Here is a 21,160-nt window from a genome sequence, read left to right on the forward strand (position 1 = left end):
TGCGCGCGCAGCCAGGCAGCCGCGGAGCGCCGAGCGCATCCACCTGGGCCCGGCCGGGAGCGCCGAGGACGTCACGTGCGCGGGGGCGGGGCCTGTGCGGAGGGAGGCGGGCTTGGAGTAGAGGGGCGGGGCAAGACGGCAGGGGCGGGGCAAGACGGCAGGGGGCGGGGCGGGTCTGGGGCGGAGAAGCACCTACCGCGTCAGGAGAGACTGGAGGGCAAGCCGCGGGGACAGCGGACCGGGTGCAATTCAGAGGCAACCGCGCCCCACCCCCGCCCTTCGCCCCATATATAACAAGAGCCGCCCAGGAATCATGGAAATGGGAGAGACTTTTTCTTATTTTTAATTGACTGAAGAGATGAGTATTTAAAATAGTAACAAGGCATCGTAGGGGTTTTTAAGTAAAATGTACACAAAAACAGAAAAATGGTTGGAAGTGAGGAAGTGGAAGTATGAAGAAGTGTAGACCCCCCCATACAAACCTCCACAGGACACAGCACCCCCCTCCACCCCCACCCCATCCCCCCACCCCCCGCCCAGACACACAGCCCTCCCTCCCGGGACACACAGACCATCCCCTCGAGGGACAAAGTCTGGACTTTCGGGCCCAGAGCAGCTGGACTGTGGTTCTGCTCCAACGTGAGGGGCCACAAAGACCAGAGTGGTGGCCCTCTGAGCCTCTCCTTAGTCCTCTGGTCTCTCCCTCACAGTCCCCTGTCCATCTCCCCTGCACCTGGATACCCACAGTCCAGCACCCTCCCTTCCTGCCTCTCCTACTGCCCTCTCCTCTGCACCCTTGGTCTGCTGACTCACCCTACAGGGTGATGACCTTTCTGCCCTGGGGCCCTGGGGTCTGAATTTCCCCACGCACCCCGTGCTGGCAGAGTCAAATAACTCAGTTCCCGTCTGTGGGGGGAATCTCGGGCTGAGGCCCGTGGTTTAGGACGGGGCCAGGACTAATCACAGACCTGGGGCTCTTCACCGCAGTCCATGGACTTGGAAAGAACCCTGCTGGTGGAGAGCCTTGCCCCGGCTGCACACAGGCTTCTGTGGTCACCAAAGCGGGCACTTGGGGGAATGAGAGTCTGAGCCCTTCCTTTGGTCCGAGGCCTCCTGAGGTCCTATCTCACCGCAGGTCCTTCTGTGACAGTAGCCAGCTGGGCGTGCTGGTGAGGGGGCCCCTTGCCACAGCTGCTCTATCTTAACCCCAGAAGCTCAAAGCTGTGCCCCCTGGAATGGGTTGACTGGTGACCCCCAGAGACATGCCTGCCCAGAACCTGTAACCCTACTTAGAGAAGCTTTGCAGATGTGAGGAAGGGTGCCAAGATGAGATCACCCGGACGGAGGGTGGGCCTTAAACCCGTGGCGAGTGCCATCCTTCGTGGAGAAGAACGGGGGTGGCCGCGTGATGGGAAGGCTGAAACTGGCACCATGTGCCGGCAACTGCAGTCACCCCGGGGTGGGGAGCCCCCCCAGGGCCCCCAGATGGTGAGGACTTGGGTGTTCCTTGTTGGAACCGTTTCTGGCAGCCCTAGGAAGCCAGCACAGCCTGTTGGTAGCTGACCTGTCTTGGAGCAGATGATGGGACAAGTGGCTCAAATGACCACCAGGCTCCTTGCTGACTCCCTCTCCAGGTGGGGGGGCACGTCCTCCCCCTGGGCACACAGACTGGAGTTTGAGCCAGGGACGGAGGGCATAGGCATTACTTGTGTTCCCTATTAAGGCCCAGCTTCCTATTTGTTGATTTTTTTTTTTCCCAGCTTCCTATTTGTAAGAGGAAAATCACATCCAGTGTGTTAACATAGGCCACAGAGAGAAATGCTTCGCAGAATCTCAGAACGCCCTGCTTGTCCCCGTGAGCCAAGGAGGGTCTCCACTGGGGACAGGCTGCTCCGCAAGGTGTCCGTGTCTATTATGGGTTATTAAAGGTTTTCAGACAAGGGTGGAAATGCTGCCAGCCCAGGACCCAGCTGAGCCTCTGCTCAGAGAGCCCTGGGGCCCCAAGCCAGGATAGAGAACTTCACCAGGCACCTGCCAGCCTGCTTCCATGAAGCCACCCCATTACCTCCCACTGACTGGTCTGCCCCTGCCTGGCTGACGCGTCTGCTGATCATCCTGTGCCAAAACTCTGCTCAGCCTCATCCAATGCCTCAGTCGGCCAAGGGCCTCCAGTAGCTCAGCACAGTGAGGACAGTCCCTGAGGAGAACGTGTGCTGGGAGTGAACCAGGTGAGCACCAGGTGTCCCCCCACCCCGCCCCCCGCCCCCTGGCTGGGACCTCCTCCACCTGCCGCTTCGCAGCAGGAGGACTGCCTCCCCCATCCCCTAGCACTTGCTTTAATGGGGTGGTTTTCCAGCAAAGGGCAGCCACTCCACCTCTGACTCCAGCAGACAGATGTTACGGAGCCTGAAATGGATGCTTTTTTCCAGATTCAGTATTTGCCTATGTGGTCCGTCATCAAAGTTGTGAGTTCTCCGTCTGGAAGATAATTCTGCAAGGCAGTCATTTTCACAGGGCAGTTGAGGACATAATTGTACATAACATGTTTTGAATCTAGATGCTTAAAAAGAACATTACCAACATCTGGGGCATAATGTGGCACCCCTGTTTACACTTTGGGTGGGTTTTGTCCCCGGGGAGGGCCATGGAAGGGACGGACAACGTGTAAGGGCAGTTTTTCTAGGGTTCAGTTTCCATTTGATTGTGTTTTCAGTGTATTCACCACTAAAGTATGCATGTTTTGCTTCATAACGCATTCCATAGGGATGCCTGGGTGGCTCAGCTGCTCAGGTCATGATCGCAGCGTCCTGGGATGGAGTCCCGAATCCAGCTCCCAGCTCAGCAGGGAGCCTGCTTCCCTCTCTCTGCCCCTGCCTGTCACTCGGCCTGCTTGTGCTCGCTCGCTCTCTCTGACAAATAAAATCTTAAAAAAAAAAATAATGCATTCCATATTTCGGTTTATTTGTTCCTCTTTCCTAGGAATGCCACTGGATTTGCTAAAGCGCTTTGTACTGTGAGGTATAACCTCTTGCTGAGACATGTCCTGGGGCCCCCGTAACAAAGTGCCCCACACAGTGGAGATTTATCCCCTCACGGCTCTGGGGGTTCTGGGGCCCGGGTCTGAGGTCCACGTCAGGTGACACCCATCCCGGGCACCCAGCTGTCCCTGCACCGATGGTCAGTGGGTCAACCCCTTTCTCTCCATCCACTGCCGGGTGAAGAGAAGGTGCTGTGGCGCCAGAAGGACCCCCTCCCTTGCTGCAGCCATGGCAGAGGCAAGGTCCCTTCAGGGTTTACCTGCTGTCCCCTAGCCCGCTCCCCTGTGGACATGGGTCCCCCTCATGCTCGCGGGGCAGGTAGAGCTCAAGCCTGGCCCTAGCCCTTCAGCAGCCGGGGGCACCAGCCTCATTTCTGCTCTCTGGCTCTGTGAATAGAGATGTTGCTTCCAGTTCTCAAGCCCCTCCGATTTCTAAAAATCTGTAAATGCTAACAGGAACTGAGGACTCGGCATTTTCTCACTGTCGGTTACTTTTTAAAGAATCCTCCTTGTACCCACCGGCTGCTGCAGGAGATGCGGAGCAGCTACAGCCAGCGAGGTGAGACCCTGTGTGTGGCCGTCTGTGAGCCTCTTGTGAGTGGTGGTAAGGACCTTGTGGGATTGTCCATCGGTCCGGGGTGCCTACCAGATCTGTGAGCACCCCAGGGGGTATCAAGAGCCCTGTCTGCTGTTGTCCCCGACAGGCGCACCTTACGGGGTCGCCCTTCACACTTCCTATTTCCGGCCACGGCCTTTCTTCCCAGGGAAGGAATCTGGAACCGCAGGAGCCATGTTCAGGACCGGCGACGACCCACGTGAATACACAGAATCGGAAAGAGCCGGCCCACCGTCCTACCAAGAAACAAGTGTACATTTTATTGTCGAGAAACATTTTCTTGAGTAACAGTGTCCACTTCTTTCCTTACTGAAACGGCTCCGGGTGATAATTTCCTTGCCGGTCTGGGTCTGCTGTGACTATGTTGTGGCCGTCGGACACAACAATAGATATCTTTGGCATTTTCTTCCCTTTGCTTCATAATTTGTGGAACATCTTGTACAAAAAATGTAGATTTACAGAAAAATATGCATATAAACACTTATTAATTCCCAAACATGGTAAACAACATAGCAAAACCTTTATCAGATCCGTGTTGGACCCGCGGGCACCGCCTCTGGGGACTCGCACTTCGCTGTGAAGAGGAGGTTTACAGAAAGGCCCTCTCGGCAGGTCGAGGACTGAGGTCTCTCCCGTTGCCTCCCAGAGTCCCCGGAGTCACACTCGTCACACGCGTGTGGCCGCTCCTGGAAAAGCAGTCGTGCTGAGGACAAGCTGTGCCGCCGTCCTCCAGAGCAGAGCAGACGGCCCGTCCCCGGGACAACAATTAAACACACGTTTAAAACGAGAGCTTCATGCACGTCCACAGGGAAACGTCGGTCGGGCTGTGTTTCCGCTGCACGGAGGGGCTCGGTGACCGCGACAGGTCTCACCGCGAGACCGGCAGGTGCTTTCCCGGGCCTGGGCCGGGCTCCCGCGGCCCTCCGACCCGTCCGTCCGCCCCGCGTGGGGCTGCTCCGTGTCTGTGCCGGCGTTGTCTTCAGGAGACCTTACAGCTGTTCCGGGGGCAGCGCTTGGGCGGGCTCTGGGGCGGCCGGGCGGCCTTCACTTTGCGGAGGCCACTCCTCTTGTGCGTGGAGCTGGCGGCCAGCGAGTAGGAGCGGCCATGCATCATCCTGGCGTTGAGGCCGCTGGCCATGGAGAAGGACTTGAGGTGACCCCTCAAGGCCATGGGCAGCGGCAGCTTGTCCACCAGGTGCACGGGCGTGCAGGACACCACTGCGCGGCAGCACAGGTCCTGCAGGCTGAGCACTGCAGGGAAGGGACCGGGCTCAGCGCCTGCTGTCCTGGACGCCAGGGAAGCCCGCTCACCTCCCCGCCTCCCTTCCCCGGGACTCAGGCCGCGCTCTCCACCCACTGTGCCCACGCGTGGCCCGGGGCAGGACCAGAGAAGGGCCACCCTGCTTTAGTCACCTGGGACTGGAGACCCGTCGTGTCTCCCTCCAGGCCCGAGAAGGGGGCAGACCTGGAGTGCAGACGTGGCCGGTGAAGTCCTCCTACAGGACTCGCCGGGCTGCGGTTTGCGGTGAGACAGTGAGGGTGTCAGGCATGACCTTCCCAACCACACTGCTGGCACCAGAAGCACGTGTGACCAGCTCACAGGGACACGCTTGAGAGCGCGGCTGAGAAGCGAATGTTTCAGTCTCATCCACACCATCCCTCGCATGCGTCAGGCTCCCTGGATGGAGCCCTCGGGGGCCCGAAAGGGGGCCATTCCCAGATGACCCCATCACCACCCCAGACCCTAAGGGCTCAGGCCTGGGGGCTCCCAGCAGAGAGCTGTCTCCACACAGTGGCCCTCGGCCAGGGGTGGCATGGACTCCCCGGGACACGTGGGGTTCCCACCGCGGGGCAGCAGGAGCACAGCACTCTGAACACCCCACCCGCCCGAGCAAAGGGCCCTATCCAAGTTGGCGGCTGTGCTGAAACTGAGGAACCCTAATGGGGCAGAATCCAGCTCCACTCCCTCAACCCTGCACTGCCCAATTCAATAACTAGATTTTGTCCTTTTTTTCTTGTAACGGTCACACACTGCCAGGTCCCTGTGAGGAAATCTGTGACAGCGACGGTCACCGTAAAGGCCCCAACAAAGCAGATGAAATCAGAGGACGCAGGGCTTTGGAGGGATTCACACCAAGGGGCCGGGTTCTGGGCACCAGCAATGCTCCATGCGCCTCTGCCTCTCAGGTCCCCTCTTTGCAAACAAAATGAGCTGAAAGTGAATCATTCCTGAGAGGACATGCTCTTCCCAAAACCGTGACATGGCACCTGGCCAGCCGGCCCTGGTGGGGGGGGTCCTGCTCCATGGGGTGGTGCCGCCCCGCCTCAGTGCACACACTACCCCCCCAGCTCTGCCACGTGCAGACCCAGAAAGGGCTCTGTGAGCTACCCGACAAAACTGTCCCTAGGGATCCCTCTCGAGTTAAACGCATTCACCCTGAGGACAGCCAGGACGCCCTGGCACAAGGTGAGTCCTGGGCCGCAGGCCAGGGGCGGGGGCTCTGGGACCGGACGGCCTCCCGGCTGCCTACCCTTGCTCGGCCTCCAGAGCCGGTCTATCCCGTGCCGCAGCAGCACGGTCCTGGCCAGCTCTGTGAAGGACTCGGTGATGTTGAAGTTGCACAGAGGGCTGACCTCGAAGAAGGTGACACCCAGCCGCTCCGCGTAGGCCTGCGCTTGCTCTGTGGGGACCTGCCGCTTGAAGGCCAGATGCAGGCGGTTCCCCACTAGGATTTTAGGGACGCCAGGGGCGTGCTGAAGGGCGAGACAAAAGCAAGGGGTTACTTGGGCGAGCTTTTGGAGTTGCTGATGCCTTCGGTTATAGGGTAAGTGGCCTTCTCCCAAAGTTCACCCAGAACCTCAGGATGTGTCTTTGTTGGAAACAGGACTTTTGCAGAGGGTAATATCAGTTAAGACGAGGTCACTGGAGTGGGCCCTGAATCCAGTCACCGGAGTCCTTGCAAGAAGAGGACACAGAACTCACAGTGGGAAAGCCACGTGCCGGCAGAGGCAGGGACTAGGGTTACGGTCCACAGGCCAAGGATCAACACCGTGCACACGGTTCTGACCACATCGTGTCCACACCGGCAGCCCCAGGTGCAGGCAGCAGCCCACACAGCAGGTGGGGCACGGCTCCAGCCCCCGGGTCTGGGCAGGGCTCCAGGTGAGGGCCCGGTCCTGTTCTGATAGGAGCACAACCCCCATGTTGCTGAGGCCTCGTGTCCTGGTTCACATGCCCGCCCCCCCGCATGCCCACCACGTCCACCACGTGGACGGTGCCTGGCACCACGTCATACCTCGTCTATTTCCTTGATCCACCGGTCGATGCCATCAAAGGACCAGCGGTTTGCGATGTCATAGACCAGGATCACACCCTGGGGGAGAGACAGCAGACTTACCTGACGGGTCAGAGATGAGCACAGGGACCGCGCTGGCCCGTGTGTAGGCCACTCCGCCCTCGACCACTTGACTCATTTTAACAGAAACATATTATTTTTGTTTATCTACCAACTGTAGTAGTTAAATAAGTATTTCTGATGATGTTTCATGAGCTCATTACTCAACCTTGTGATGTCAAGGTGAGTTGGGGTCTGGCTCTCCGTCCCCCACAGCCACCAGCTGTTGTAGGGACCCGGGATTCAGAGGGACCGTGAGGATCACCTCCTCCCCAGCAGCATTCCCACCCGCCTGGAAAGCGCGTTCTCCGGAGCATGCACAGACACACACGATCACGTGGGCACAGGTGCACACACGGCCCACCACACGCACATGTGTGCACAGACACGTGCAGACACGGGTGCACACACGGCCCACGTGCACACACAGCACGTGCAGGTGTCCACGCACACGCACGTTCCTGGGGCTAAGGCAGGCTCATGCGCCCCAACACCGCAGGGTGCGGCCCCAGCCTCTTGGACCAGCTCCTCTGTGAGCAGAACGGCCTTCTCCTCCAGGCAGCCGTTAGAGGACATTCCGAATGGGAGTTTCAGTCCATTTGACCTCCTGGCTCAGGGGATGTTACCTGTGCGCCCCGAGAGTAGGAGCGGAATATGGTACAAAATCTTCCCTGCCCGGATGTATCCCTGGAAAAGACGTTAGGGCCAGTGAGAAGAAATCACTGCTTCTTCCCGACAACCAGGTTTGGAACTCGAGAGCCACAGCGAGAACATTCTAACCGCCAGTCGGTGGCCATCCCACTGCAGACACATCCCTGAGTTTATGAAAACAAGGAACGGACCCAGGGGTGCGGACACCCGGAACGGCCGGGATGGAGCTCCAAGCATCCAAAATCAGGATTGAAAAACAACAACATTCCCGTGGGGTGGATTCCAGCGGCCTGTTCTCATGGCGGTGGCTCCGAGCACTGGTGGGCGCTGATTCCCTTCCTGGTATCTTTGGTCAGGACGGCACACCTCTGCGTGGGCAACAAACACACCCACGCCCACAGGTGGTTCCTTGGGGAGGAGGGGGGACGGCAGGTCCAGGCCTGTCCTCACTACAAACAGTGCAGTTTCTCCCTTTTCTCCTGCAGGTGGTGACCTGCCCCTGCCTTCTGAGTCCCAGGGAGCTCCCTGAGGGAGGGCAGGGCCTGGGGCTCAGGAGGGCCCCGAGGTGCTGACCAGTGTGGTCAAGGACGTGGGAGGAGCCTCCTCAGTGCTGAGGAGCAGATGGGGGGGGGCTCCCAGCCTGCGGAGTTTCCGCTCCGCAGCACAGGGAAGTGAGCAGGAAGCCTGCGGGCAAGGAGACACCGGAGAACAGCGCAGGGCGTGAATCACGAGCTCTCACGGGAGACGGGTGGCTGTCGTCAAGTGGGGCCGTCCCTGGACGCGGGGTGCTGTGGATCGCGGCGGGGTGAGGCGGGGGGCCATGAGGGGTGGGCCCGTGGCGGCTTTCATGAGGATGAGCCACCCGGACGAAACGCGCCATCAAGAGACCACTCGCTGCTCAGGGGAGACATGGGGCAGCCCTCGGAGGCCGGGGCAAGCGTGGGCTGTGAGTGGATCCTTCGAGGGTCTCAGGGAGGGAGGGAGCCAGGACGAGATAAGCCCCTGGCCCACGGGCCTCAGGGCTGGGCGGAGGTTGCGAGGCCGAGCCCAGGAGTCTGAGGACAGCAAGTGGGAACAGGAGACCCGAGGCTCGCTGACCCACAGCAGCGGGCAGCCCAGAGGACACAGGCTGCAGGGAGGCCTCAGCCACAACCTCAAACATCCGGGGGGGGCGCGGGAAAGGATGGGTGCTAAGGGACGTTGTGGAGAAAGGCTCCCTGCTGACCGCCCCCGGGAAGGGGCAGGTGGGGACGGCGCCAGGACAGGCTTCCCACATCCCGAGGCTGGTGCGGCTGGGGGCTTGGTCACACGTGGGCAGAGAAGAGGGCCATGCAGGTGGCCCAGGAGAAGGATGACCCAGGGACGGGAACAGTGGTCAGGCAAGTTGCGTGGGGTGGGCAAAGCAGGAAATCCCAGTTCTCTACTCCCCAACCCCCCAAGAACAGGGGGTGGGCAGAGGTCCGGGGGTAGGACCTGAATCTCAGAGCCAGGGCTGCCAGGTGGGACGTGAGAAAGAGACCAGGTCCATCCAGACCCCAGGAGAGGGCCTCGAGCTCCCAGCCTCCCACGCCTGCCATGGGTCTGTCCCCATCACCCTCACAGGCCCCTCCTGGAGCTGGGGAAGCAGAAGGTCTCAGTAAGGCCACGTTCTGGACAGACCCCCGGGGACCCACCAAGGCCCCAGCGTTCCCTGCCATGGATGAAGCCTCGGTGGCCCAGACAAGCGGGTCACCACCTCCTGTGGGGCAGCCCTGGGTCTGCTGGGCCGGGGGGCGGTCCTCCCACAGGCGGTAAGGTGCACTCGGAGGGCCAAGAGAGCCTCTACCCCGGGGGGCCGGCGCATCCTGCTGAGATCCCGGGGTGGGCCCCAACTCACCAGAGCTGTAGCTTCACCCTCCGGCCGTCCAGCAGGATGGTGGTGGTCTTGTAGTCGATGCCTGTGGGAGGGGGTAGGCCAGCTTAAGTGTTGCTGGCCTCAGAGTTACTCTCAAGCAAACGGCACCAGAGAGGAGAACTCTACCGGGGCCACTGAGCAGCCCCACGTCCGGCCCCCCCCATCTGTGCGACCCTCCCTCCTGCCCTGGGACTGCTCCCTCTGAGCTCCACTCCCAGGCTAAAACCCTGAGATCGTTCCGCCAAATTATCACACTAAGAACGTCAAGAAAAATGTGTCGCATATAAAATGAGATAGGAAGCATGACCTCAGCTAGGTAAAGCAAATACACGCGTTGTGTGTGTGTGGATGTGCGTGGAGGGGTGACGCGGGACCAGCCCCACGTTGCAACTGGAAATTTCTCAGTGGTGTTTGCTTTGTTTATCCAAACCTTTCCTTAGTTTAAGTTTCTTCAATGTGCATGCATTCTTTTCCTAAGATCAGAAAAAGCAATAAGCATTTTTAAAAAGGAAAAATATTCCTCCCCGTCCCATCAGAAACCAATTTTCTGCTCCTTTTAGAAATCAGTCCCGTGGGCGCCTGGGGGGCTCAGTGGGTGAAGCCGCTGCCTTCGGCTCAGGTCATGATCTCAGGGTCCTGGGATCGAGCCCCGCATCGGTCTCTCTGCTTAGTGGGGAGCCTGCTTCTCTCTCTCCGCCTGCCTCTCTGCCTACTTGTGATCTCTCTCTGTCAAATAAATAAAGAAAATCTTTAAAAAAAAAAAAAAAAAAGAAATCAATCCCGTGTTGACAGAGCAAGTCCCCAGAATGCTTCTGCCCCGTCTGCGGCCGAGCCGGCGCACTCAGCGGGACCCAGGGAGGGTGAGGCCGAGACTGACACCGCGGCCATGAATGGGCAGAGAAAGCAAGAGAGGAATTCTCCCATCAAGAAACACACCCAACACAATTTATGACCACAAGGACCCAGCCAGGTTTGGGGCGCTGGATTTAGGCCATTTTTAGACTTACTCAGGAATGTCTCTCAGAGCAAGCCCAGCCTTGGAAACATTCTGGGATGTGGCCAGACTTCAGCTATCTTGACAAGGAAAGCAGGATTAGGAGTTACAGATCTAAAGGGGAATGGGCTCCTGGGGGTCAGACAGAAGAAGAGAGAGGAACCCCTACCTGGGGGCCTCGCCCTGAGAAAGTCCTGGAACGGGTGTGAAATCTTACTTTCCACCAAAAGAAAACCCCCACAGCCACGGCTCAGAAGGAAACCCCCTGAATGCAGTCGAAGGAAGGAGCCATTCCCAGCTAGCTTACAGATCCTCTGGAAGGATCTGTAGCACTCGGCCTTAGCGAACCCCCCACCGACACACCATATTCATACACCCTCCTTTCCTTAAAGTCAGTCGAGGGCTGTGCAGCATGCAGGCGGAAGGCGACAACAAATTTGCTTCGCGTTCTGAGGACACGCTCCCAAGGCTCTAGGGCAGAGCATAGATACTCTGAAGCTGCTTAGGTCAGTAGCTTTGGGCTCTGTGAAATTACTTTTGGGGGCTGTGGAGAGCCATCCAGCAGATGCAAGGAGTCACATAGATGAAAATGCCTGAAGGTTGAGGAAGTGAGAATGATTGGCTAGGTAGGGTATGGGTGCGCTCGTGGCTGACACATGAACAGCACCAGGAGCCAAGAGAGAAATGCATGATTACTGCTTGAGAACAATAGAGCCCTACGCGGTTACGTAAGGGTCCACGAGGAGACCGCGTGCATGGGGCAGTGATTGCATAGTCGGGCTGGACCGCCTACATGTATATATTGCCAGAACTTGCTTGAAGAAAGAGAGAACAATAGAGACGCTAATAAAAAAGTTTGCTCCTCATCACGTTTGCGGGTCGTTCTTGCTGGCGAGAGCGACAACTGGTGCCGAAACCCGGGAACTTTCGCATTGCAAAACGGAGATTGAGATAGAGCAACGATAAGGTAAGGAGTGCACCAATAACTGTCCATTGACAGGGAAGTTCCCTGGAGACGATCGGAGGTAAGGCGGTTTGTGACGATCTCCAGGGACGATACAAGTAAAGGTTCCCTCGGGATGGGGAACGATCTTAGTAGACGTAGAATGGAAGATCCCCTAAAAGACGTTCTCAAGATGAACGGTACCCCCTTAAAGGCAAAAACAGCCCGGGCCTTCTTGAAAGAAGTGGGAGAGATTGCCCCCTGGTTTATAGAAGAAGGGCTCCTAAATGTGCCACAATGGGAACACCTGGGCGAGGACTTAAAACTCTGCCCCTCTACATCCCCGGGGACTCTCGCCGTGTGGTCCCTGGTGAAAGTATGTTTGCAATCCCCCCGAGAGCCCCTGCAGCGAGCAGTACTACAGGGAGGGGAAGTTTTTGAGCGAGTGAAAGAAGAATCCCGTAAGGGCTCCTCCCGAGACTCTGACCCCGAAAGCGAAAGCTCAGAAGGGATGTCAGAAAGCGAGTTGCAGGAGCTAGGAAAGATAGAGGCAAACAACAAGAAGGAGGAATCTCCCGGTCTCCAGACAGACTTGGAAGCCATGAGGCAACGATTTGAGGATAAAGAGGCGGAATTGCAAAAGGTATTAGGAGAGTTAAGGGTGCAGGGAGAAGTAATGGCGCAGCTGAGAGCAGGGGCAGAAGCCGCAGTTGTGGCGCAATCGAAATTAAAAACGAAAGTTACGCCGCTTCCGCATTTTAGCTCCACAGCGCCACCCCATGAGTGGCCCCCGCCTTATAAGCCCAGCTGCACCAAGACGTGCTATTGTTCGGGCTGCGCCGCGGAGAATTGGAGAGAGGTCCTTGGCCCGGGAAAAGGCTTTTTTCCAGTGTTAGAAGATCAGAATCAGCAGAGGTACCACCAGCCACTAGATTTTAAGCTGGTAAAGCAGTTGAAGGAGGCAGTTAGCGGCTATGGGCCCCAGGCAGCCTTTACGGTCTCCCTTGTGGAGTCGCTGGGAGCACTCTACCTCGCTCCCGAGGATTGGGCCAACTTGGCCAGGGCGGTATTAAGTGGAGGACAATATCTAGAATGGAAAATCCAAAATCAGGACAATTGTCAGGACACAGCACGGAGAAATGCAGCCGCAGGTAACCCGCAATGGAATTTAGAAATGCTGACGGGTCCTGCCTGGAGATTCGAGATTAGACTCCCCAAGAACTCTTACCCCAGCTGCCATTAGATCGTTGCAGTTGGTTGAAAGCAGAGTAGCCTTAACAGCAGCAGATAGATGTGACCCGGAAAAGCCTATAAATGCCATAGTTATCCCATCCCCTGGATCACCCACAGGAGCCTTATGGCAAGGAGGACCCCTGCTATGGATTTACCTACCCCATAATCTTAGCCGCGTCATCACCCCGTATGCTACAGCTGTAGCTATGGTGGCAAGCAAAACACTCAAAGCTAGCATACTAGTCCTCGGGAGACTGCCCGATGTATGTATAATCCCTTATGACAAAACCCAAATGAACATTCTGACGCATAAAAATGATGATTGGTCCATTTTGACGGTTGCCTACCCTGTTACATTTGATAATCATTATCCCTCACACCCCCTAATTGGGTTCTACAAAAATACACCCCTCATTTGGCCTAAATCTTGCCGATTGGAGCCATTGGTCGGGGCCCTCACAGTGTTTACAGATGGTAGTAAATCGGGAACTGGCGCCTACGTGGTGGAAGGAAAGGTAATTCCGGTTGTTGTGCCATCGACCTCAGCTCAAAGAACAGAGTTGTTGGTAATTATGTGTGTTCTACAAAGGTTTCAAAATCAGCCTCTCAACATTATTTCAGACAGTAAATATGCAGTTGCAGCTACTAGATCTATTGAAACTGCTATTATCTCAGCCAGTCAATCAGAAATTTCCTCCCTGCTGACTAAATTGCAAGACCTCATACTCTCCCGTGGTGCCCCTTTTTATATCGGACATCTTAGAGCACACTCAGACCTTCTGGGACCTATGGCTGAGGGAAACCGAATGGCTGACGCGGCCGCGCGCTTTTATGTTTATAGCGCTCTGGAAGATGCTAAAAGATATCATAAAAAATGGCATGTTAATGCCCTAACATTAAAGGCGCGCTTTCACATCTCAAGAGCTGACGCACGAAACATCGTGAAGTCTTGTGGCAATTGTGTGATGCATTTGCCCATGCCCTCCTTAGGGGTAAATCCCAAAGGGCTACTGCCTAACCATCTGTGGCAAATGGATGTGACACACGTTCCTTCCTTCGGGCAGCAAAGGTATGTCCACTTGAGTGTGGACACCTGCTCGGGGGTTGTTAGTGCCACCCCCTCGCACGGGGAAAATGTCAAAAACGTGATGACCCACTGCCTACGTAGCTTTGCCTGCTGGGGAGTACCTAAACACTTGAAAACAGACAATGCCCCTGCTTACACTTCTGCAGGCTTTCGCAGCTTTTTGGCCTGCTTTAATATTCAGCATACCACAGAAATACCATACAACCCACAAGGACAGGGCATCGTAGAACGCGCGCACCTAACTTTCAAAACCACCTTACAAAAAATACAAAAAGGGGGAATTGGAGAGGAGTATCGTACACCCAATGACCTCACCAATCTGGTCACCTTTATTTTAAATTTCCTCACGGTTGACAAGGATGGCACTTCGTCCGCCGAACGTCATTGGGGCCAACAGAAAATGCAGCAGTCTATGGTGAAATGGAAAGATGTTTTTACTGGCTTATGGAAGGGACCCGACCCGGTGCTTAGGTGGCACCGAGGTTCCCTTTGTGTTTTCCCACAGGATGCGCCTGCTCCACTCTGGGTGCCGGAACGCCTCACCAGGCTGGTGGCCGTGGAACCTGTGGAGGGTGCTGGTGATGGTGATGATAGCGACGATGACTGTCCTGCAGCCTGTTCCCATGAAGGCGGAGCCAGTTCAACTGTGGTTGAGACAAGAGACTGCCCAGCTTCAAGCCCTTCTTCAAATGGCTCAGCATAGAGTGCAATCTTCTCACCCTAACTCATGTTTGCTACTGACGCTTATTTTAATGCAACACGTGTTGGCAATCCAGGGCTCTTTATATTGGGCAAACTGTTGCTCAGCTTGCCGAAAGCTTTGTGAGCTCTTTATTCTCTCACTTCCCTTCCCTGACGCATGCATGGTATGTTGTAGGAACAATTGTAGGAGTACTAGTGGTAATTGTTCTTTTCATGTGCCTCCTGCCTTGTGCACTTAAAATTATATTCGCAGAAGTTTATAAGGTGAAAGCTATTGTACGTAACCACCAGTTAATCACCCGCGGTAGGCTCAGAGTTTCACCTTGAACGCCACTCAAGTATCTCTTGGCTCCGTCAGCGATTGGGTTAATATGTTATAACAATCAGTCTCATTCCTCAAAAACTGGGCAGGCATAGGAGCCCTGATTATGTTGATGATTCTGGCTCAAGTACTCCTTCTAAAATGCATCTGTAGAATTGCGCGACATCAGTGGCTATAGCAACGGGTTTTGGTCTAAGCCATGATGGCTCTGGAGGCCGGTACCTCCCCCCAAATATGGCTTAGTATGCTGGATCGGTAGCCAAAGACGGGTAAGACTGATCCCTCACCATAACAACCTAAGACAGGGGCTCCTCGGCCGGAGGGGAGTACCCGATGACGGGTAAGCATGTGTGCTGAGGATTGGCAACCTAAGACAGGCACGATCCCTGCCATATAAACAAATAAAAAAGGGGGACCTGTGGAGAGCCATCCAGCAGATGCAAGGAGTCACGTAGATGAAAATGCCTGAAGGTTGAGGAAGTGAGAATGATTGGCTAGGTAGGGTATGGGTGCGCTCGTGGCTGACACATGAACAGCACCAGGTGCCAAGAGAGAAATACATGATTACTGCTTGAGAACAATAGAGCCCTACGCGGTTACGTAAGGGTCCAGGAGGAGACCGCGTGCACGGGGCAGTGATTGGATAGTCGGGCTGGACCGCCTACATGTATATATTGCCAGAACTTGCTTGAAGAAAGAGAGAACAATAGAGACGCTAATAAAAAAGTTTGCTCCTCATCACGTTTGCGGGTTGTTCTTGCTGGCGAAAGCGACAGGGGGCGACCCACCAAGGGCCGCTTCACAGTCCTTTAAAACCCTACAGAACTATCTGGAAGGCAACTTCAAATGCCTGTATTCTTCCTTTTGCAGCGGTCAGCATTGGGCATGTGTGATGTGCGACACACACGTGCAATAAAACAGGGTATAAAAGCCTGTAATGGAACATGGATACACACATACATTGAACGGAATATATGACACAGAATACAATGTATAATTACATAATAAGTAGAATATATACACATATAATCAAACATACATAAACACATGAAGACATATACAGAGAGCAACTTCAAAGTTAATTTTGGAGATATCTAATTTTCCCCTGCGAACACTAAAGGTTTTATACCATCTACGTAAAGCAACAAATGAGCTCACTTGGGAACTTATTTTCGAGTCTAGAGAGAATGTGGCTTCGGCACGTCCGTTTCCAGACAGTAGAAGAGAGTTCTCACCATTCACAGGCTGGAGAGGTTTTTCATTTCTAACCTTTAGGACATTAACTCACTGTTTGAATTGGGTTGGTGCCTTTGATTTACAAGGCACCCTCACGTACCTTATTTTTTACTTATTTATTAGGCTTAGTAAAAATAAGTTTTCATAAATTTAAAAGAACTCATTCCTAATGGTCTTTTTAACTCCCCATAAGGGGTTCTTTTTTTCCAGTTTTTTATTTTTTATTTTTTTATTTTAGTAATCTCTATACCCAACATGGGACTTGAACCCACAACCCTTAGATCAAGAGTCCCATGCTTCACCAACGGAGCCGGCCAGGCACCCCAAGCACCCTATGAGTTTTTAAAACTATACTTGACTTTTGTTTTCATCACTCACAGATGCACATGGTTTTAAGTGTCAGAAACTCAACATGGACAACAGGACCCGATGCACACCCCGCAGCACCGCGCCCATTTTCATCCTCTGGGTACGTGTCTGCTTTGTATCTCCCAATCTGTAAGCAACATACTCATATTCCTACTTTCTGACTTTTCAGGGTTAGACATTAATCAAATTCCCACTGTGGAAAGTGAAAATGTAGTTCTCTTTCACCGACATGCTCCACATGTCTCTCTCTCTCTCCCCCTACACACACACACACACACACACACACACACACACACACACATAGTCATTTGTCGTCTTAGCTAGACCAATATCCAATTTTATATCAATATGACCAAGTAAACACTATCCGCAGCTGGAACGCGTGTTCATTTGTCCTTCACGTACAACTTTTTGTTTTTACTGGAGTTAAAAATTGCCTTTTTGTTTATTTGCTTAGTTTTCTCTGCACGTATCACTAACATATCCTTAAAATCTCCTCCAGTTATCCAACCTTCCCTTAGTACTTCCAAACATGCGGGTGTTTCGCCTTCTTGGCAGCATCTTCCCAAGCTTCTGTCCCGCTCCCTTGCAGACTAGGAGTGCGCTGTCTTCCTGGACCCTCTTTTCTCCTACTGTGGAATCCCACGTCTCCCTCTCTGTCGGTTTACAACCTCATTTTTCTTCCTGAGAAGGGTGTGTGGAAGATAGTTTTCAAGACTCTGCAAGTCTGTAATGTCTGTAGTAGGCACTCATTCTTCAGTGAGAGTGGATGGGCACCCAACTGAAGCAGGAAATAATTTTTATTCAGAAATGTGCAGGTCTACCTTCTGGAGTTCCTGTTGAGAAGTCAGATGTCACACTGATTCTTGATCCTTTGAAATGCAGTCTGGTCTTTCCTCGTATAAGGTATGGAGGGTCTTTGCCTTGGCCTAGTATGCTGCAATCTCATGCATTATTATGGGGCACTTTCATTGTTGGGCGGCCCACTCAACAGGCTCTTTCAATCTGATAATGCAAATCTTTGAATTCTGGGAAATAGTCTTGAATTGTTCACTTTTTTCTTCCTGCTGGGGTTTTGTTCATAAGATGTTAGGCCATCTGAATGTACTTCATGATTTTCTTACTTTCTCTTATTTTGCATTTCTCTTTTTTCCTCAACATTCTGGAAAATGGTCTCCGTGTTATCTTTTATCCTTCCTTCGAAATTCTTATTCTGCCATCACATTTTAAATTTCCAATATCTTTACTGTTTTTGGATTTCTTTCTTTCTTTCTCTCTTTCTTTCAGATTTTATTGATTTATTTGACAGACAGAGAGAGACACCAAGAGAGGGAGCACAAGCAGGGGGAGTGGGAGAGGAGAAGCAGGGCGCCTGACACAGGGCTCGATCCCAGGGCCCTGGGATCATGACCTGAGCCGAAGGCAGAGGCTTTAACCCACTGAGCCATCCAGGCGCCCAAGTTGTGATTTTCTAACTAAATCTCAAATTAGTGGACATCAGTTTCAGAATTCAGCCTTTAGGGTCACTCAGAAGTTTTCTTATCTTTCGTTTGTTTTTCCCATAACCTCGCCCCCAATTTTTCATTTGCTCTTTTAATTTTTTCATTTAATTTCACATTTTCCTCCTGAAACGGCACTTCAGTAATGACAGCAAGGCCTGGTTTGGGGCAGTAAGGTGAACAGTCTGCTTTCTCTCATTTCGGTGCCCTGTTGTGTTCAGAGCCTATTTGCTCTGAAGATATAAATTCACAGCTCAATCCCAGGACCTGAGCCAAAGGCAGATGCTTAACAACTTAGCTACCCAGGCGTCCCGCTCTCTTTCTTTTTAAAAAAATATTTTATTTCTTCATTTGAGAAAAAGAGAGAGCACATGAGGGAGGAGGAGAGGCAGAGGGAACAGCAGACCTCCTGCTGAGCCGAGGGTGGGTGCTCAACCGTCGGAGCCCCCAGGCGCCCCTGGATTGCTCTCTTTGGAGACTCTGCTTCTGGCCATGGCTGCACAGGTCCTACCGGACCAGTTCTCCCACAGACAGCAACTCTCAGTGACAGAAATAATCTAAAGACCAGTGACCCCAAAACACCAGAGAGTGACTGGCTGTGTGGGAAGGGTCCCCCCACTTTCTCCACTCTGGTATCGCACCTCGCAGCAACCATACAGTTCGGGTTCACCAGGGGGAAGAGGAGCTGGGACGGAAGCTGACGGACGGAAACACAGCTGGGGGAAAAGAGCAGTAGAGAATCCAGGAAGGCTCAGGCGCCAGGACCCAGGCTGGGCTCAGAGGAGACCTACCCTCCAACTGTCAGGCAGGTAAGGCCGTAACCTCCTGTCTGCTGAAGCTGCTTGGAGCTTTGTTAAAACTCAACTTAGTTAACATAGAGTGTAGTAGTGGCTTCGGGAGCAGAATTTAGTGATTCGTCCCTTACATACACTACCCAGTACTTACCCCACCAAGTGCGTGCTTTAATGCCCGTCACCCACTTTGTGCAGCCCCCCGCCCTCCCCTCCAGCAGAACTCACTGTTCTCTACAGTTAAGAGTCTGTTACGGTTTGCTTTCCTCTCTGTTCTTATTTTATTTCCCCTTCCCTTCCCCTATGCTCATCTGTCTGGCTTCTTAAATTCCCCACTAGTGAGATCATATAATTGTCCTTCCCGGACTTACTTCAGTCAGCGTAATCCCCTCCAGCCCCACCCACTTGGTTCCAAAAGACAAGACTTCATTCTTCTGGTGGCTGTGTGACGTTCCATTATACACATGCATGTGTGTGTGTAAACACACAGCACACACCTATATGTACATATGTGATACACAGATACATGCCTGCACATATAATGGGATATAGTATACGTGTACACACACACACACACACACACACACACACACACACACCACAGCTTCTTTATCCATACATCAGTCAGTGGACATCTGGGCTCTTTCCATAGTTCGGCTGCTGCGGACGTTGCTGTTATAAACATTGGGGTGCACGTGCCCCTTCGGATCACTACATTTGTATCTTTAGGGTAAATACCCAGTAGCGTGATTGCTGGGTCATAGGGTAGCTCCATTTTCAACTTTTTGAGGAACCTCCATGCTGTTTTCCAGAGTGGCCGCACCAGCTTGCATTCCCACCAACAGTGCCGGAGGCTCCCCTTTCTCCGCATCCTCGCCAGCATCTGTCGTTTCCTGACTGGTTAATTTTAGCCGTTCTGACCAGTGTGAGATGGGATCTCATCGTGGTTTTGATTTGTATTTCCCTGATGCCGAGTGAGGTGGAGCACTTTCCCATGTGTCTGTTGGCCGTCTGGATGTCTTCTCTGCAGAAATGTCTGTCTGTGTCCTCTGCCCATTTCTTAACTACATTATTTATTTTTTGGGTGCTAATTTTGATGAGTTCTTTATAGACTCTGAATGTTAGTCCTCTGTCTGCATTGCCATTCACAAACACCTTCTTCCATCCTGTTGTCTGCCTTTTAGTTTTGATGACCGTCTCCTTCGCTGCACAGAAGCTTTGATCTTGAGGAAGTCCCAGTAGTTCATTTTCACCCTAGCTTCCCTCGCCTTTGGCGACGTTCCTAGGAAGAAGTGGCTGTGGCTGAGATTCGAAGTGGTCGCTGCCTGTGTCCTCTAGGATCTGGACGGCTTCCCGTGTCACACTGAGGTCTTTCATCCACTTGGAGTCTGTTTTTGTGTGTGGTGTAAGGAAATGGTCCGGTTTTGCTCTTCCGCACGTGGCTGTCCCGTGTTCCCGGCAGCATTTGTTGAAGAGACTGACTTGTTTCCATCGGACGTTGTTCCCTGCTGTGTCGCAGACGCGCTGGCGGCAGAGCTGCGGGTCCAGGTCCGGGCTCTGTTCCGTTCACCGGGTCTGTGTGTCCGCTTCCGGGCCGGTACCAGGCTGCCGTCTGCAGCTGACTTTTTTGTTTGCACCAGAGGCGTCCAGTATGACAGAAACCCACAGAGCACCGTGAATGGAGAATGTCTGACATACAAATCCTGGAAAAAGCTACAAAAGATACATTTCAACATCTTCCCAAAGCAAAGTACAACGACCTGTGTCTCCGCACTGCACTAAGGGACAAGCACTGAAAAGCGCGACCGTCGGGACTTGCCCATCCGCCGGCCTGACGCAGACTGAACTCACTGTGCAGCTGGTAGTTCCCGCCGCGGTGCAGAGGAAGCTGACCCTGACCCCGGAGCCCCGGGAACGCACAGCCCGTGGTCTCCACTGGGGCCCGCTCCTTGAGAGCAGCGAGCGCCCCCCTTCTCCAGCCCGTGGGCTCCGCTGCGCGCCTCCCTACCACCCGCAGCACCTCCCTCTCGCCCCGCGTGGAGACTCCGGGATGGGCCGGGGCCGGGCAAGCGGGGTAGGACAGGAGATCAGGCTGGAGGAAGCGCTGCTTCGCGTGTGAGTGTGCCTCGGTTTCCCCAGCTGGGGAGAGGGAAGGGTCACAGCCACGGGGCCACCCGGGTTCCCACGGTGAAGGCCCCACAGGGAGGAGCTCTGAGGGATCCAATCCCAGTCCTGACAAGCAGCAATGTCCTTGTGCTCCCCGAGCCTCAGTCTCCCCCGCCACCTGGAGGAACGCACTGGCCACAGCGGTTCACAGACTGTGCCAAGCGCCGAGAGAGCCTGGCCGCCCAGGAGCCCCGGTCTCCGGAGACGACCCGCCGCTCCCCAGCT

At 54.2% G+C, this 21,160-nt stretch overlaps 1 protein-coding gene across 2 annotated transcripts in view; it reads right to left on the reverse strand.

Annotated features, from left to right (window-relative positions):
- Nucleotides 1–3,890: 3,890 nt before the first annotated feature.
- RAB40B (RAB40B, member RAS oncogene family) overlaps nt 3,891–21,160 on the reverse strand; it is a 29,657-nt gene continuing 12,387 nt past the window's right edge. The window contains exons 2-6 of one of the 2 annotated variants that reach the window (XM_032321605.1): nt 9,576–9,636; nt 7,675–7,735; nt 6,950–7,027; nt 6,185–6,407; nt 3,891–4,904 (exon numbers count right to left, since the gene is read on the reverse strand). In XM_032321605.1, coding sequence (XP_032177496.1) covers nt 4,633–4,904; nt 6,185–6,407; nt 6,950–7,027; nt 7,675–7,735; nt 9,576–9,636 — 695 coding nt within the window. In that variant the 3' untranslated portion in view covers nt 3,891–4,632. Of the gene's footprint in view, nt 4,905–6,184; nt 6,408–6,949; nt 7,028–7,674; nt 7,736–9,575; nt 9,637–19,838; nt 20,483–21,160 lie in introns of those variants that run through there. The other variant, XM_032321606.1, reaches the window with a different exon arrangement.

This window comes from Mustela erminea, chromosome 18, assembly GCF_009829155.1.
Source record: "Mustela erminea isolate mMusErm1 chromosome 18, mMusErm1.Pri, whole genome shotgun sequence".
In the NCBI taxonomy this organism is placed as follows: domain Eukaryota; kingdom Metazoa; phylum Chordata; class Mammalia; order Carnivora; family Mustelidae; genus Mustela; species Mustela erminea.